This window comes from Chlorocebus sabaeus, chromosome 1, assembly GCF_047675955.1.
Source record: "Chlorocebus sabaeus isolate Y175 chromosome 1, mChlSab1.0.hap1, whole genome shotgun sequence".
In the NCBI taxonomy this organism is placed as follows: Eukaryota; Metazoa; Chordata; class Mammalia; order Primates; family Cercopithecidae; genus Chlorocebus; species Chlorocebus sabaeus.
In genome coordinates this window covers 5,611,363-5,628,012 of record NC_132904.1, presented here as the reverse complement: position 1 = coordinate 5,628,012, position 16,650 = coordinate 5,611,363, and the positions used below count along the sequence as shown (strand labels likewise).

General features: G+C 49.5%; 1 protein-coding gene across 2 annotated transcripts in view; it reads left to right on the top strand.

The window, feature by feature from the left end:
* Positions 1-77: 77 nt before the first annotated feature.
* IGHMBP2 (immunoglobulin mu DNA binding protein 2) overlaps positions 78-16,650 on the top strand; it is a 36,913-nt gene continuing 20,340 nt past the window's right edge. For both annotated transcript variants that reach the window (XR_012090626.1, XM_073010019.1), the window contains exons 1-7: positions 78-178; positions 2,157-2,326; positions 6,208-6,400; positions 6,598-6,695; positions 8,720-8,883; positions 12,001-12,201; positions 15,419-15,566. Coding sequence is in view for 1 of the 2 variants with exons in the window: in XM_073010019.1 (XP_072866120.1) it covers positions 93-178; positions 2,157-2,326; positions 6,208-6,400; positions 6,598-6,695; positions 8,720-8,883; positions 12,001-12,201; positions 15,419-15,566 (1,060 nt within the window). In the remaining variant the exon portion in view is untranslated. The remainder of the gene's footprint in view (positions 179-2,156; positions 2,327-6,207; positions 6,401-6,597; positions 6,696-8,719; positions 8,884-12,000; positions 12,202-15,418; positions 15,567-16,650) is intronic.

The window sequence follows — 16,650 nt, the reverse complement described above, 5'->3', positions numbered from 1 at the left end:
CACAGGTCGTGCTGTAACACCTGCCGCGCTGTAACACCGGCCCGGCGCGGAAGCTGGACGTCGGCGACTCGGGGCCCAGACTGGCGGCGGCGATGGCCTCGGCGGCTGTGGAGAGCTTCGTGACCAAGCAGCTGGACCTGCTGGAGCTCGAGAGAGACGCAGAGGTGGAGGAGCGCAGGTACGGGCGGCCGCCGGCACCGCTCCCTCGCGGTTGGTCCCGCCGTGCCCCGGGCAGGGTCTCCGAGGGGCTCGGCCTCACAGTCTAGGGCGGGAATTTCGTCTCCGACCCCTGGAGTCCAGGTCAAGGACCGTCCGTCCCCTGCTTGGCCACCTCCCGAGTTGTCAGTCTCATCACCTCCCGGGCAGCGCGTTCCGTTTTGGGCCTAAGGAGAAGCACTTTCATTTCTCGACCCGAGACCCCCCTAAGCTAACACTCCTGGGCCCTGGCCCCGACCCCAGTTCCACCCGCAGCGGGTTAGCAGCCCTTTCCCTTATTCATTCAGTAAACATGGTTTGCGCCCCTTCTGGGCCAGGCCCCAGCAGCGTGAGTCAGGTGCACTGGCTGCCGGCGATCCGGCCAACGGCGGGCTGGGCATGAGCAGAGTCCCTTCCCCTCCAGCGCGTCCAGGGCCGGCTGCGTGCGTGTGGCGGGGAAAGAGCCTGGAGGAGGAACGCTCTTCCCTGGGGAGGGTCAAGGTGGATTCAGGAGGAAGTGGTGCCTGAAGGAAAATTGGAGTTCAGCCGGTGGATGCGGGGTGGGGTGGGGAGCCAAGTGAGAGCCGGGCTTGTTTCCGAATGGGACTATTTATTTGTCCAAAACAATCAGAGCTAACATTTATATACTTTCCGTGCGTTAATTCCTTTACACCTCATCCCATGCCAACCCTACAGTGTAGGTTTTTTTATTTTTTAGACAGTCTCGCTCTGTCGCCCAGGCTGGAGTGCAGTGGCACAATCTCAGCTCACTGCAGCCTCCACCTCCCGGGTTCAAGCGATTCTCCTGCCCCAGCCTCCTGAGTAGCTGGGACTACAGGCACGCACCACCACGGCCTGCTAATTTTTTTGTATTTTTTAGTAGAGACAGGTTTCACCATGTTGGCCAGGATGGTCTTGATCTCCTGACCTCGTGGTCTGCCCGCCTTGGCCTCCCAAAGTGTTGGGATTACGGACGCTAGCCACCGCGCCTGGCCACAGTTTAGGTTTCTATTACTATCATATTCCATCTAAGGAGATGGTGACAGAGAGGGGTTAAGTAACTTGCCCCAGGGTGACACACTATAGCCCGATTTGCTGTCAGGCAGTCTGCTTCCAGAGTTTGCAGTCAGCCATCCGTCTGTAGGATTTGTCTGAGATGCTTTTGATCATGACAATAGAGAACTTTTGCAGTTATGTTGACTTTATTAGAATCCCAGCTGCTTCATTTATGGCTGTGTGACTTTGCGGGTTCTTTCTCTGAGCCTTACTTCAACTGTAAAACTGGGATGATTCCCGCCTCACAGCCTTGCTCTGGGAATGAAACGATCCCCTGTCAGTCAGGTGCTCAGCACGGTGTCAAGGGCAGAGTCAGCCCCCATGGCTGTGGCTCTTTCTGAGCATGCCGAGCAGACTGGCGGGGCAAGCCTGGGAAGGGCCTGGCTAAGGAGCTAGCCTTCTGTTGTGTGTGGAGGATGGGCCATCAGTGGGGTTAAGCAGGCGAGGGAGGCGAATAGATTTGCATTTTAGGAGGATCTCTTGGGTCTCCTGCTTTTGATTGGACCCGGAGAGGCCAGAGGTAAGGTAGTTGAGAGGTTCCGTTTAGTCCAGGTGAGCAGTGATATGAATTTGAACCGGGGCTGTGATGGCCAGGATGAGAGGCAGAGAAGTCCAGGTGGAAATGGGAGGGGCCTGATAGGACTTAGTGACAGATGGGAGTGGAGAGGGGAATGCTGGTTGAAGGTTCTGTCTCAGGTACCTGGGAGAAGGGTTGCAGCATTAACTACCCTAGGGGGATGTAGGAGGAACAGGATTGGGAGTGGGGCGGATTCAGAGTTCCATTGGGATATATTTAGTGCCCGTGAGTAGATCTTTTTCTATGTTTCTTTCCCTTTTACTTTTTCGGGTGGGTGGAAGTAGAAATTGGTGAAAATCCTGAAACATCAATACCGGGTATCTTCCAGGTCCTGGCAGGAGAACATCTCTCTGAAAGAGCTCCAGAGCCGAGGCGTGTGTTTGCTGAAGCTCCAGGTATCCAGCCAGCGCACTGGGCTGTATGGACGGCTGCTGGTCACCTTTGAGCCCAGGCGATGCGGGTCTGTGGCAGCTCTTCCCAGTAACAGCTTTACTTCTGGTGTGTGCGTATTGACCTAGACAGACGTTGAAATTTACTGGCATTCAGACCACGCATTGTACCCTCATAAAGACTGGATTACAATGACCAGTTGGAGAATAAAGCATTGCAATGAAGAGCTCTTAATCAGAAGTCCAACAATTGATGTGGGTTTTAGTTGTCCAGATCAGCATTGTCCAAAACGGTAGCCATTAGCCATACGTGGTCACCGAATGTTTGAAGTGTGGCTCGTGATTGCTGTAGATACAGAATACACACCAGATGTGGAAGATTATGTTAAAAAACAATTGGGATTATCCTGAGTAATTTTTCTAAATACTGATTATATGCTGAAATAATAGTTTTCGTATATTTGGTTAAATAAAATATATTGTTATTAAAGTAATTTACCCATTTCTGTCTTTTTTTTTTTCTTTTGAGACAGAGTTTCGCTCTTGTTGCCCAGTCTGGAGTGCAGTGGCATGATCTCAGCTCACTGCAACCACCACCTCCCAGGTTCAAGTGATTCTTCTGCCTCAGCCTCCCGAGCAGCTGGGATTAGAGGCATGCACCACCTCACCTGGCTACTTTTGTATTTTTAGTAGAGGCGGCGTTTCTCCATGTTGGGTCAGGCTACTCTCGAACTCCCAACCTCAGGTGATCCGCTTGCCTTGGCCTCCCAAAGTGCTGGGATTACAGGCGTGAGCCACTGCACCCAGCCTCTTTAAAACTTTTTAATATAGCTACTAGAAAAGTTAAAACTACACGTGACTAGGTGCCTGTAATCCTAGCACTTTGGGAGGCCGAGGTGGGTGGATCGCTTGATCTCAGGAGTTCAAGACCAGTCTGGGCAACATAACAAAACCCCGTCTCTGCAAAAAATAGAAAAATTAGCCGGACGTGGTGGTGTGCGCGTATAGTCCCTGCTACTTGACGGGCTGAGGCAGGAGGATCGCTTGAACCTGGGAGGTTGAGGCTACAGTGAGCTGAGATTACGCCACTGCACTCTAGCTTGGAGGCAAAGTGAGACCCTGTCTCAAAACAGAACAAAACAAAAAACAAGAAAAAACTACATGTGACTCTCGTTATATTTCTATGTAATGGGCAGCCTTGGTCCAGCTGGTAAACATGCAGTATGTGTACTTCTGTATTCCCAGCCCTTTCTTGTGCCAAGCATGCTTTGGCTAAACTTGCGCCAGCCTGGTTGGAAAGGAGGGGCAGTTCGAAGAAACTTCTTAACCACACCCCTGGGATGCTTGTGTTAGACAACCACAACCCTGGAAGCCTGGAGGAAGCGGTGCCAGGGCTGTACTTTTTACTGTGAAAGTGTCTCTGCCTTGTTTTGGTGGTGACAGAGGTTTAAATTTCGTATTTTGATTCCATAGACTTTTGCCCAACAATTACTGGAATACTGACTGAATTTGGAGATGAGATGAGGGTATTGAGAGAGGAGAGGGCCAGGAGGGGAACCTGCAGGTTGGAGTCAGACCTGAGCAGAGTTTGAGATTTTTTTTTTTTTTTTTTTTGAGACAGAGTCTCACTCTGTTGCCCGGGCCGGAGTGCAGTTGTGCAATCTTGGCTCACTGCAACCTCCACCTCCTGGATGCAAGTGATTCTGCTGCATCAGCCACCTGAGTAGCTGAGACTACAGGCGCCTGCCACCACTCCTGGCTACTTTTTGTATTTTTTTAGTAGAGACAGGGTTTCACCATATTGGCCAGGCTGGTCTGGAACTCCTGACCTTGTGATCTGCCCGCCTCGGCCTCCCAAAGTGCTGGGATTACAGGCGTGAGCCGCTGCGCCCGGCTGAGTTTGAGATCTTTTTTTTTTTTTTTTTTTTTTTTTTTTTTGAGACGGAGTCTGGCTCTGTCGCCCAGGCTGGAGTGCAGTGGCCGGATCTCAGCTCACTGCAAGCTCCGCCTCCTGGGTTTACGCCATTCTCCTGCCTCAGCCTCCTGAGTAGCTGGGACTACAGGCGCCGCCACCACGCCCGGCTAGTTTTTTGTATTTTTTTAGTAGAGACGGGGTTTCACCATGTTAGCCAGGATGGTCTTGATCTCCTGACCTCGTGATCCGCCCGTCTCGGCCTCCCAAAGTGCTGGGATTACAGGCTTGAGCCACCGCGCCCGGCCGAGTTTGAGATCTTACGCTTACTTGTTGTGTGACCTAGAGTTAGTTATTCACCTTCCAAAGACTGGGAACAGCAGTACCTTGTAGCTTTGCCATCAGGATCGAAGGTGTGTGCAGGTGGTTTGAAAACTCTGAAATGCAAAGGTAAAAATGTGTATTTATTCAATAAGTGTGGAGTGCATGACCTGAGAGGTTAATAATAGTTCATAAACAGTAAGTCAGAAGAAGCAGAGTTTATATAGAAAAGTAGCAAGCTGAAATTTTGGTTGTTGATAAAGCTGTTGATCAGATTCAGGTAGAGTGGTTATCTGTTCCTTTTCTGAGGAGCAGTCTTAAGTCTCAGTAGCTCAGAAATAGACATCCAGAAATGTGGGGTTCTATATAAGGCGGCTTGTGGAAAATTTGCAGTAGGGCTGGGATCCTCTGTCTAGGCCCGTAGCGGCCCCTGTGCACAGAGCCTCTGTCCCGCGAGCTTGTTGCCACCTACTCTTTGTAAAGTTAGGAAAGGAAACATGATTCAAAGTACAGATGAAACTCAGTCTCTAGATTTCAGACATGGGGAATACATGGAGTGTGAACAGGTATGGGTGACCCGTGCTTTTATCTCGGAGTGGATTCTGTTTCGGTTATAACTGCCAGTGTTCTCAGTAATGAAAATCTGAGCCAACCTGGCTTAAGCAAGAAGGGAATGCATCAGTTGTTGTAACTTGAAGGCTGACTTCGGGACCCAGAGGAGCGTGCCAGGACTTAGTTTATCTCCATTTCTTGACTCTGCTGTCTTCTGAGTTTTTGGGTTTTTTTTGTTTTTTCCTTCTTAGAGTCCAAGTCTTGCTCTGCTGCTCAGGCTGAGTGCAGTGGCACAATCTCGACTCACTGCAGCCTTGAACTCCTGGGCTCAAGTGATCCTCCTGCCTCAGTGTCCTGAGTAGCTGGGATTACAGGTGGGAGCCTCTGTGCCTGGCTTGGGTTGATTTTTGTCTCAGGTGCCTCGTGGTAGCAGTTCTAGCCCCTAATCCTCTCAGGTCTCCGGTCTCGCTGGAGAGACTGAGTGTCTCTATCCAGATGACCAAGCACAAGTCTCAATACATCTCAGGCCTCTGACTTGGCCACATGCCCATCCCTGAAGCAGTCACTGTGGCCAGGGGGCATGTGAAGCACTGAATGGCTGAAGCGTGGATCAGGGGAAACCCCGTGACTCACCTGACAGATGGGAGGCACAAGACACTTGTCATAGACAGTAGGAAGGGCTGTGCTGCGTGGCCCTTTTTGCATGGAATGTTCTTTTCCAGATGTGCTTGTGGCCCTTGCTTCTTTCCACGTCCACCCTGCTCCCCACAGAGGCCCTTCCTGCACACTCTTTCTGGAATAGTGTCCTCATCCCTCTCCATCCCCTTCCTGTGCTTTATTTTTCCTTAGAGCACTTAGCACTGATATAGATAGCTATGTTTGTTCTTTCTCTCCTCCCTGACATGAGGGCAGGGATTGTCCTTACTCTTAGCACTGACCACAGCCAAAACAGTGCTTGGTACACAGTAGGCACTTTAAATATTTTCCTGAGTGTCTTGCTTGGTTTGAATAGTTCATTGATCTCAAGTCGAGTTTCTTATATGATTTAGGTGTTAAACTTTTTTTTTTTTTTTAACTGTTACTGATTGCATTTACTAAAGAAAGTAACAGAGATAAAATATTTGAAGTATGCTGGATTTTATTACATAAAATGGTATTGAACCTTTCCCCAGTGTCTTGCCTAACTGAGTCTTTGTGTTTCACAGGTGATATAGTGGGCCTGTACGATGCTGCTAATGAGGGCAATCAGCTGGCCACCGGGATCCTGACCCGGGTCACCCAGAAGTCGGTCACGGTGGCCTTTGATGAGTCCCACGATTTCCAGTTGAGCTTGGACCGAGAGAATTCCTACAGACTGTTAAAACTTGCCAATGATGTCACTTACAGGCGACTGAAAAAGTAAGTGGATGTGACTGGAAATCCTAAGTACCATCTTCCTTCAACATAGCTAACTCATTCCTACCATGCCTGTCGCACAAAAGAGAGTGACAGGTCCTGGTGTGGGCGTGGCCCTCTTGTGAGTTGGCGGCACCTTTGGGGCAGAGGCTCAGCCACTGAATTGCTGGTGTTCTAATTTTCGTTTTCTCCCTCGGCAGAGCTCTGATTGCTCTAAAGAAGTATCATTCTGGCCCAGCCTCCTCACTCATAGAAGTGCTCTTTGGCAGATCTGCTCCCAGTCCTGCCAGTGAAATACGTAAGAACTTTTGAGTTTTCTTTTTTGGTTGAAATCGCTACCGAAAGTATAGAGAACAGTGTGACCTTGGGCCATTTTAATAAGAGTTTGAGAAAGTATGACTAGAAGAAATCTCCCTGAACATCTTTGTAGAAATGTCTCGGAAGGCCTTATATGAACTGGGCTGTCCTCCTCATACTCAGTCCTAATGAAGTAGCTCATTCCATTGAGGTTTTTTATTTTTTTATTTTTTTATTTTTCTGAGATGGAGGCTTGTTCTGTCACCCAGAGTGGAGGGCAATGGTGCGATCTTGGCTCACTGCAACCTCCGCCTCCCAGGTTCAAGTGACTCTCCTGCCTCAGCCTCCCAAGTAGTTGGGACTACAGGCACCCACCACCATGCCTGGCTAATTTTTGTATTTTTTAGTAGAGGTGAGGTTTCACCATGTTGGTCAGGCTGGTCTTGAACTCCTGACCTCAGGTGATCTACCCGCCTTGGCCTCCCAAAGTGCTGGGATTACAGGTGTGAGCCACCGCGCCCGGTCTGTGCACTTTTTATGTCCTTCGCTGTTCTTGGAGAATGTCATTTTTGAGAGGAGTTTGTTGTCCCATCCAGTTACTGCCCATGATTTGGCAGATTTAATGTGAGTATTGGACTTGGCCCATTTGTAAAGCAATGGCTTTGGCCAAGCCTCAGGCAAGGGTTTCCCCACAGCTATTTTCTATCATACTGTGCTAGGCAAGCCAGTGTTGTGTTAGTTTCAAACATGCAAGACTACTTCTAGCGCTCTTTCAGTGTGCAGTCCCTCAAGATGTCTTATTTTGTAAACACTCATTTTCTTTTTGCATTTTCCTTTGGAAATTCTAAATGCACTCACATTTCAATAACACTTTATTTCTATGAAATATTTACTGAAGGGCTCCTTTGCGTCAGAAACTGAATTAGGAATGTATGTACTGTGTCTTAGGGACTCTGGAATAGCCTGGCTATAGCATGGGGACATGGGGTTCGATGGCCTGTTACTAGCTCCACACCCTGCCATCCTCCATGTTGGCTTCAGTCTCACAAGTCAGGGTCAGCAAACACACTTTGCTTATGAGCTGCTCCTCATCCAATAGGTGTCTTTGTGTGGTGGGCACCATGTAGCAAATGCCGTGGCTGCAGGGCTGAGCACAACAGCCCCTGCTCTCAAGAGCACAGCATAAGAAGCAGGTCTTGGCCGGGCGCGGTGGCTCACGCCTGTAATCCCAGCACTTTGGGAGGCTGAGGCCGGTGGATCATGAGGTCAGGAGATCGAGACCATCATGGCTAACACGGTGAAACCCTGTCACTACTGACAATACAAAAAATTAGCTGGGCGTGGTGGCACTCACCTGTAGTCTCAGCTACTCGGGAGGCTGAGGCAGGAGAATCGCTTGAACCCGGGAGGCGGAGGTTGCAGTGAGCGGAGAACTTACCATGGCACTCCAGCCTGGGCGACAGAGCGAGACTCTGTCTCAAAAAAAAAAGCAGGTTTTTAGTCTTGGTTGTGGAAGATTCAGAATAGAAACACGATCCTAGAATTTGTTAATCCTTTTTTTTGTCATTTGTCTCTTTATCATTTTATGAGCACTTAAAAGAGGGACAATATGTTAGACACGAATATGCTTTAGGAAACATTTCCTTCATTCCTGTTACTCTAGAGCAGGGGTTGGCAAACTTTTCCCATAAAGGGATGGATTGTGAATGTTTAGACTTTGTGGGCCATGTCATAGCAGCAGCCAGCTGTAGATGGTATGTAAATGAATGGGCGTGGCTGTGCTCCAGTGAAACTGACCAAAACAGGCAGCCGACTGGATGTGGCCCATAGTTTGCCGATCCCTGTTCAAGGAGAAACCTTGTGAAAATAAAGCGGACTTAATTTTGTGTTGATTGGATTGCCCCTGGGGAGGTCCAGTACGTTCCTGACAGGCATCACTCATCCCCGGGGGCGCACACTCTGTGAGGAGGAACAGTCACAGAGCTCCCCAGAGCTCCCGAGTCTCACGCTGCTCCCCTTCCACAGACCCGCTGACATTCTTCAACACCTCCTTGGATGCCTCCCAGAAAGAAGCGGTTTCATTTGCGCTGTCGCAGAAAGAACTTGCCATCATCCACGGACCTCCTGGCACTGGGAAAACCACAACTGTGGTTGAGATAATTCTTCAAGCTGTGAAACAAGGCTTAAAGGTGGGCAGTGCACGCCACTTCCCTGTCAGAGCCCGTCAGCTCCTGGTCTGTTGTGTTCAGTGGGTGCTCAGCGGCCTTCCAGCCTCAGTTCTGGCGGGACAGGTTGAGAACATTGCTGAGCATTTATTGGTGGAGCGTTGGCCTGGCCCTGTTTGGTTTCCAGCAGCCCCATGAGTCTTGGGGAGCACGCGCAGGCGCCGCAACCTGGGTTGTTGAGAAAGGCTCCTGGAGCCCTCCGAGGCGTGGCAGCCTTAGTGTCAGCCAGGCCCTGGCCCGGGGTTTATTTGCTCACCATGCTTGCTGTGCTCGCGCTCCTCCGTGTGCAGGCCCATGCAGGGGCCTGGAGTTGGCCCGGGCCTGGTCTGTGCCCATCAGGAACTCAGCGTCTGGTTGAGGCGTTAACGGCTAATCAGATAGTCTGGTTAATGGATATGATGCACGTGTCTAGTGCACAGATGACTGATTTTCTGAGATGTGGAATATAATACTGTACAGTATTATTCACTTACATTTTAAATTTATTTTTATTTTTATTTTTTTGAGACGGAGTCTCACTCTGTCACCCAGGCTGGAGTGTGGAGTGCAGTGGCGGGATCTTGGCTCCCTGCAACCTCCACCTGCCGGGTTCAAGTGATTCTCCTACCTCAGCCTCCTGAGTAGCTGGGATTATAGGTGCGCGCCACCATGCCTGGCTAATTTTTGTATTTTTAGTCGAGATGGAGTTTCACCGCCTTGGCCAGTCTAGTCTCAAACTCCCGACTTCAGGTGATCCGCCTGCCTCGGCCTCCCAAAGTGCTGCAATTACAGTCATGAGCCGCCGTGCCTGGCCCAGTTACATTTTTAACGACTGAGAAAGGATCTTTTATCATCATCTGCCTCAGCTTGAGTCTTTATGGATCTTGGCACATGGAGAGCTTTTTGAAAAACCTTTCTGGTTTATAAAAATGTTGGATAATGATGAGAATTGGAATAATGGCCAGTTTTGTAGGTGGACGTTTACTGGGTGCCGCCTATCACCAGGCATCCTTCTGAGCACCCTTTTAATCCTCACTGAAACCTTGTGCCAAGGCAGGTGGTTAGTGGCCCCAATTTGTAGACGAGGAGGCCGGGCACGGTGGCTCATGCCTGTATTCTCAGCACTTTGGGAGGCCAAGGCGGGTGGCACACCTGAGGTCAGGAGTTCGAGACCAGCCTCGCTAACATGGTGAAACCCCGTCTCTACTAAAAATACAAAATAATTAGCTGGGCGTGGTGGCAGCCACCTGTAATCCCAGCTACTCAGGAAGCTGAGGCCGGAGAATCTCTTGAACCCAGGGAGGCAGAGGTTGCAGTGAACCAAGATCACACCATGGCACTCCAGCCTGGGCAACAAGAGCGAAACTCCATCTCCAAAAAAAAAAAAAAAAGACGAGGAAACTGAGAAACAAGGTCAAGTGCCCAGCACTCAAAGTGGCAGAGCCAGCAGTGGAACTTGAGCAGAGCTGCAGGGAAGCCTGCCACTTGCTTAAAAGATTATGTCCAACGGTTTTCCTATGAATGAGTGTCTTTGCACATGTTCGAAAACTGGTAAGAAAAGATGACTTATTGGAAGGGAGCAGTTTGGTGGTTTTAATTGGGTGCCGACTATTCACTAAAAGTGAGCCGAGACACACCTGTGTGCTTGCTTCTGTGGAAATGTGCCTTGGGAGGTGATGCCAGGCGTGGGGAGTGGGTGTCTGAGCCTCCTTCCTGAGCTGCTGTTTCTCTTGAGCTTAAGGGTCTGTAGGGACTCTCTGCCTCCTCTGCTGGTTGCCACCTACTCTTTTTTTTTTCCCTCCAGAGGTGGGGGGGTCTCACTATGTTGTCGAGGGTGGTCTTGAACTCCTGACCTCACACCTTGGCCTCCCAAAGTGCTGGGATTACAGGCACGAGCCACCGCACCTGGCCAGCATCTCACTTTTAATAGTGGAGCTGTGGCCAGGTGCGGTGGCTCATGTCTGTTACCCTAGCACTTTGGGAGGCCAAGGCAGGAGGATCACTTGAAGCCAGGAGTTTGAGGTCAGCCTGGGCAACATAGCAAGACCCATTCTCTACAAAAAATAGAAAACATTAGCTGGGCATGGTGATGCATGCCTGCAGTCTCAGCTACTTGGGAGGCTGAGCCAGGAAGATAGCTTGAGCCCAGGAAGTCACGAAACACCAGGAGCGTGGTCTAGGTCTTGCTGCTCACCACACAGCCAGTTACTGAGGACAAGTATTGCCAAGGAAGAGGCTTTAATCAGATGGTGCAGCCGAGGAGATGGGAACTTATCCTCAAACCCATCTCCCTGACTGACTAAAACTAGGGGTTTATATAGCAGGGAAGAAATGTAGCAATGTGTAAAAAACAGGAACTAGGGAGGGCAAGGAGGCACCTGTAGTGGTCTGGTGATTTTCAGATCTTTGATACTGTTTTGAGAGGCCTAAATGTCCTTTTCTGAGGAAGGAACTCACATAAATAAGCTTTAACAGCAGATGGTCAGTTTCACTTTATCCAAAAACAACTGTCTGGGACTCTTGAGCCGGTTTCTCCATGATCCTGCCACTGCACTCCAGCCTGGGCCATACAGCAAGACCTTGTCTCAAAAAAGAAAAGAAAAAAGAAAGAAAGGTTCGGGAGACAACTCTGAGTCCATTTGAAACGGGAAGTTCCCTTGTCCCCATCTCAGGCTGTGTGATGGGGCTGTGGCTCGCTTCTTCAGTGCTCCGCTGCTCAAACCTCTGAGGAAGCATACAGACAGGCAGGCTGTGGGGCTCCGACCTCGTGGCAGTGACTTGGGGTGGATGTTTACAGCTCTGTGTGTTACAGGGTGCTCTCTCAGTTTGCCGTCTGTAGGCAGCTTATGTTAACCAGCTCAATTAGATCCCCTTCCTTATCACAAGGACAGAGGGCTTTCTGTAGCCTGGGGATTCTTTCCTTGGCGTCCCGGAAGAATCGGATCACACGTGGGTTTGGAAAATGAGTGCAAGGTTTGATTGAGTGCACGTGTGTGCCTGCCCTGCCCTTCTCTCTACCTTTAAGGCTTTTTGTTGTTTTAGTGTCAATGTCAGTGGTTTAATTACAAAGTAAATGGCCAAATCCTAACTTGCGGTTCCCAGGTTCTGTGCTGCGCCCCCTCCAACATCGCCGTGGACAATCTGGTGGAGCGCCTGGCTCTGTGTAAGCAGCGGATCCTGCGCCTGGGGCACCCCGCCCGCCTCCTGGAGTCCATTCAGCAGCACTCCCTGGATGCGGTTGTAGCACGGAGCGACAGTGCCCAGATTGTTGCCGACATCAGGAAGGACATCGACCAGGTCTTTGTAGGTGTCATGGCCAGTGTCTGCGTGAGGTGTGGGCTTCTGATCCGCAGTCTTTTGAAGGAGCAGATTTATCTACATTCCTCTTGCTCTTCTCTTGCTTCCGTCGATTCCTTTAATAATTTAAAAAATGGGGCTGTCTTTTTTGTTTTTTTTTTTTGAGACAGAGTTTTGCTCTCATTGCCCAGGCTGGAGTGCAGTGGTGTAATCTCGGCTCACTGCAACCTCCACCTCCCGAGTTTGAGCGATTCTCGTGCCTCAGCCTCCCGAGTAGCTGGGACTACAAGTGCGTGTCACCATGCCTGGCTAATTTTTCTATTTTTAGTTGAGATGGGGTTTCATCATATTGGTTATGCTGGTCTTGAACTCCTGACCTCAGGTGATCTGCCTGCCTCGGCCTCTTAAAGTGCTGGGATTATAGGTGTGAGCCACCACACCTGACCTTTTTTTTTTTTTTGAGAAAAAAGGTCACCCAGGCTAGAGTGCAGTGGCGCTGTCTTGGCTTACTGCAGCCTCTGCCTCCTGGGTTCACCTCACCCTCCCAAGTAGCTGGGACTACAGGCATGTGCCACCACACTCAGCTAATTTTTTAATTTTTAGTAGAGACAGGGTTTCGCCATGTGGGCCAGGCTGGTCTCGAACTCCTGACCTTAAGTGATCCACCCGCCTCAGCCTCACAAAGTGCTGGATTACAGGTGTGAACCACTTCGCCTGGCCAGGGCTGCCTATGTTTGATAGAGAATTATACTTAGCATTTAACAGAGACTCAACTGTCTTCAGAGCACTTGGTTAGTAGGTGTGAGGAATTGTAAAGAAAACATTTTCCAGCCGGACGCAGTGGCTTACGCCTGCAATCCCAGCACTTTGGGAGGCCAAGGTGGGCAGATCAGTTGAGGGCAGGAGTTTGAGACCAGCCTGGCCCACATGGTGAAACCTCATCTCTACTAAAAATACAAAAATTAGCTGGGCATTGTGGCGGGCACCTGTAGTCCCAGCTACTTGGGAGGCTGAGGCAGGACAATCTCTTGAACCTGGGAGGTGGAGGTTGCAGTGAGCCATGGTCACTCCACTGCACTGCAGCCTCGGTGACAGAGCAAGACTCCATCTCAAAAAAAAAAAAAAACAAGCAAACATTTTCCTGGGTGTCTTTCTGTCTGGTCCTGTTATCTTCCTAGTAGTGGCAATGGGAGAAACGTAGCTTGAAAATAAACATTGAAAAAACTGGCATCCTCCTAGTGCTTTCCGTTCATTTCACCTTTCACCTTCTCCTTGTGAAAGAGGATGCCAGTCGACTGGAGAAGTAGGGCGGTGGTGGGTTCATTCCGTTTGAGAGGGCCTTTTCCTCCCAGCCCAACACTTTTAAGCTCTTTGGTTCTCCCGTGTACACTTTGCTGTAGTGTCTATGCTCACGTCCTGTCCTGTGTGCTCACTGTCAGCACCTGCACCCCTCGGTATCCTAGCCCTGGAGGAGTGATGGCAGCAGGCAGGGTGCTGGGAGCCAGTCTTTGCTGTAATGTCTGTGGTCATGTCCTGTCCTGTGTGCTCACGGTCGGCACCTGCACCCCTCAGTGTCCTACCCTCAGAGGAGTGGCGGCAGCAGGGAGGGTCCTGGGAGCCAGTCTTTGCTGTAATGTCTGTGCTCATGTCCTGTCCTGTGTGCTCACGGTCGGCACCTGCACCCCTCAGTGTCCTACCCTCAGAGGAGTGGCGGCAGCAGGGAGGGTCCTGGGAGCCAGTCTTTGCTGTAATGTCTGTGCTCATGTCCTGTCCTGTGTGCTCACGGTCGGCACCTGCACCCCTCAGTGTCCTACCCTCAGAGGAGTGGCGGCAGCAGGGAGGGTCCTGGGAGCCAGTGTTTGCTATGGGTCTGTGGCGTCAAGGCTGCCTGGGTGGCAGCGTGGGGATGGGCCCCCTACTGGGAGGTGGAGGAAGGACAGATGCATGTCACGCAGGTTTGGGGTGGCGGAGGAATATGCGTGATGTTGTTTGCTCATCACGAATGTAGGTGATTTCATTTCCTGATGAAATTGGTGCTTTTGGGGATTTTCTTTCTCTGTAAATTATGCACAGTAAAACACCTTCTATCACCCCTGCTAAAACTCCATCCCCCAAAGTAGAAATCACAAATAAGGAAAGGTTACATTTTTTTTTTTTTTTTTTAAAGACAATCTTACTCTGTCACCCAGGCTGGAGTGCAGTGGCATGATCTCAGCTCACTGCTACTTCCGCCTCCTGGGTTCAAGCAATTCTCCTGCCTCAGCCTCCTGAGTAGCTGGGACTACAGGCACGTGCCACCACGCCTGGCTAATTTTTTGCATTTTTAGTAGAGATGGGGTTTCACTGTGTTAACCAGGATGGTCTCCATCTCCTGACCTCGTGCTCTGCCTGCTTCAGCCTCCCAAAATGCTGGGATTACAGGCGTGAGTCACCGCGTCCAACCAGTTCCATCTTTTTGAGATATTAAAGTAAGGTGAGGTTTTGATTATGGGTTGAATATTTTTTTTAATCTCTTGAAAAATGTAGAATAATATGTGAAGGGCTGGGCGCGGTGGCTCAAGCCTGTAATCCCAGCACTTTGGGAGGCCGAGATGGGTGGATCACAAGGTCAGGAGATCAAGACCATCCTGGCTAACACGGTGAAACCCCATCTCTACTAAAAAATACAAAAAACTAGCCAGGCGAGGTGGCGGGCGCCTGTAGTCCCAGCTACTCGGGAGGCTGAGGCAGAAGAATGGTGTGAACCCGGGAGGCAGAGCTTGCAGTGAGCTGAGATCTGGCCACTGTACTCCAGCCTGGGTGACAGAGCAAGACTCCGTCTCAAAAAAAAAAAAAAAAAAAAAAAAGGAATAATATGTGAAGCTCTTCCATTCGTAAGCTCCTACATCCCAAATCCTGAGGTGGGCAGGCACTGTTTCTTCCCCAGGATCAAATGCCTCTGTGCAGGACAGGGCTGCTCCAATTTCTGGTCTCCTCGGAGTTAAAAACGTGGTCTTTTTCCAGAACTTAAAATGTCCGTTCCTGTGACTTCAAGGCAAGTAAGGATGTAAGGTGCTTAGTTGTGTGTGTGTATCTGTGTCTTTTTCAAGGAAGATTTCTGAGTGTTTTTAAAGGAGCTTATTGAACTAGACCAAATGATGTAAATAGAAGCACTTCATAAATAGAGTTGAAGAAGTACAAAGTTGGATTGAAGTGAGTGTATCTTCTTTGTTTTTCTTTATAGGTGAAAAACAAAAAGACCCAGGATAAGAGAGAAAAAAGTAATTTTCGAAATGAAGTTAAGCTGTTAAGAAAAGAACTGAAGGGGAGGGAAGAAGCAGCTATACTCGAGAGCCTCACTTCGGCAAACGTGGTCCTTGCAACAAACACAGGTGAGGGGGCGTCTCCATCCTGCCCGTGTGGCCTCAGAAAAGGAGTTGGGGTGTGTTCCCTCTTCTGTTTTCCGGAAGAGTTTGTTTAGAATTGGTATTTCTTTAAAAGTTGGGTAGAGTTCACTAGTGAAGCCCTCCGTATCTGGAATTTTCTTCATAGAGAGGTTTTGAACTACAAATTCAACTTCTTCAATAGATAAAGGGCTGTTCGGGTTCTCTTCTTCCATGAGCTTGTAGCTTTCAAGAAGTTTGTCCATTTCATCTAAATTGTTGAATTTAGAGGCAGGAAGTGGTTCCTAATATGCCCTTATTCTTTTACTATCTGCAGAATCTGTCATGATACAACCTGTATTATTCCTGATACTGGTTTGTGTGTTCTTTTTTTTCCTGCTCTTCTGGCTGGAGGATTTTTTTTTTTTAATTTAGATTTTATATATACATATATATGTATGTTAAGAGACAAGGTCTCTGCCAGGTGCAGTGGCTCACACCTGTAATCCCAGCACTTTGGGATGCCAACGTGGGTGGATCACCTGAGGTCAGGAGTCCAAGATCAGCCTGGCCCAGATGGTGAAACCCTGTCTCTACTAAAAGTATAAAAAAAATTAACCAGGTGTGGTGGCGGGTGCCTGTAATCCCAGATGCTGAGGCAGGAGAATCGGTTGAACCTGGAGGCGGAGATTGCAGTGAGCTCAGATTGCACCACTGCACTCCAGCCTGGATGACAGAACCAGACTCCGTCTCAAAAACAAAAAAGAAAATGATGCTTTCTTTATCACTGGTTTTAAGCAATTTGACTACAATTTGCCCTGGTGCTGTTTGCTTCATGGTTGGTTGGTTTTTTGTTTTGTTTTTTTTTTTGAGGCAGAGTCTCACTCTGTCACCCAGGCTGGAGTGCAGTGGTGCTATCTCAGCTCACTGCAACCTCCGCCTCCCAGGTTCAAGCGATTCTCCTGCCTCAGCCTCCAGAGTAGCTGGGATTACAGGCGTGTGCCACCACACCTGGCTAATTTTTGTATTTTTAATAGAGACGGGGTTTCACCATATTGACCAGGCTGGTCTCAAACTCCTGATCTCATGATCC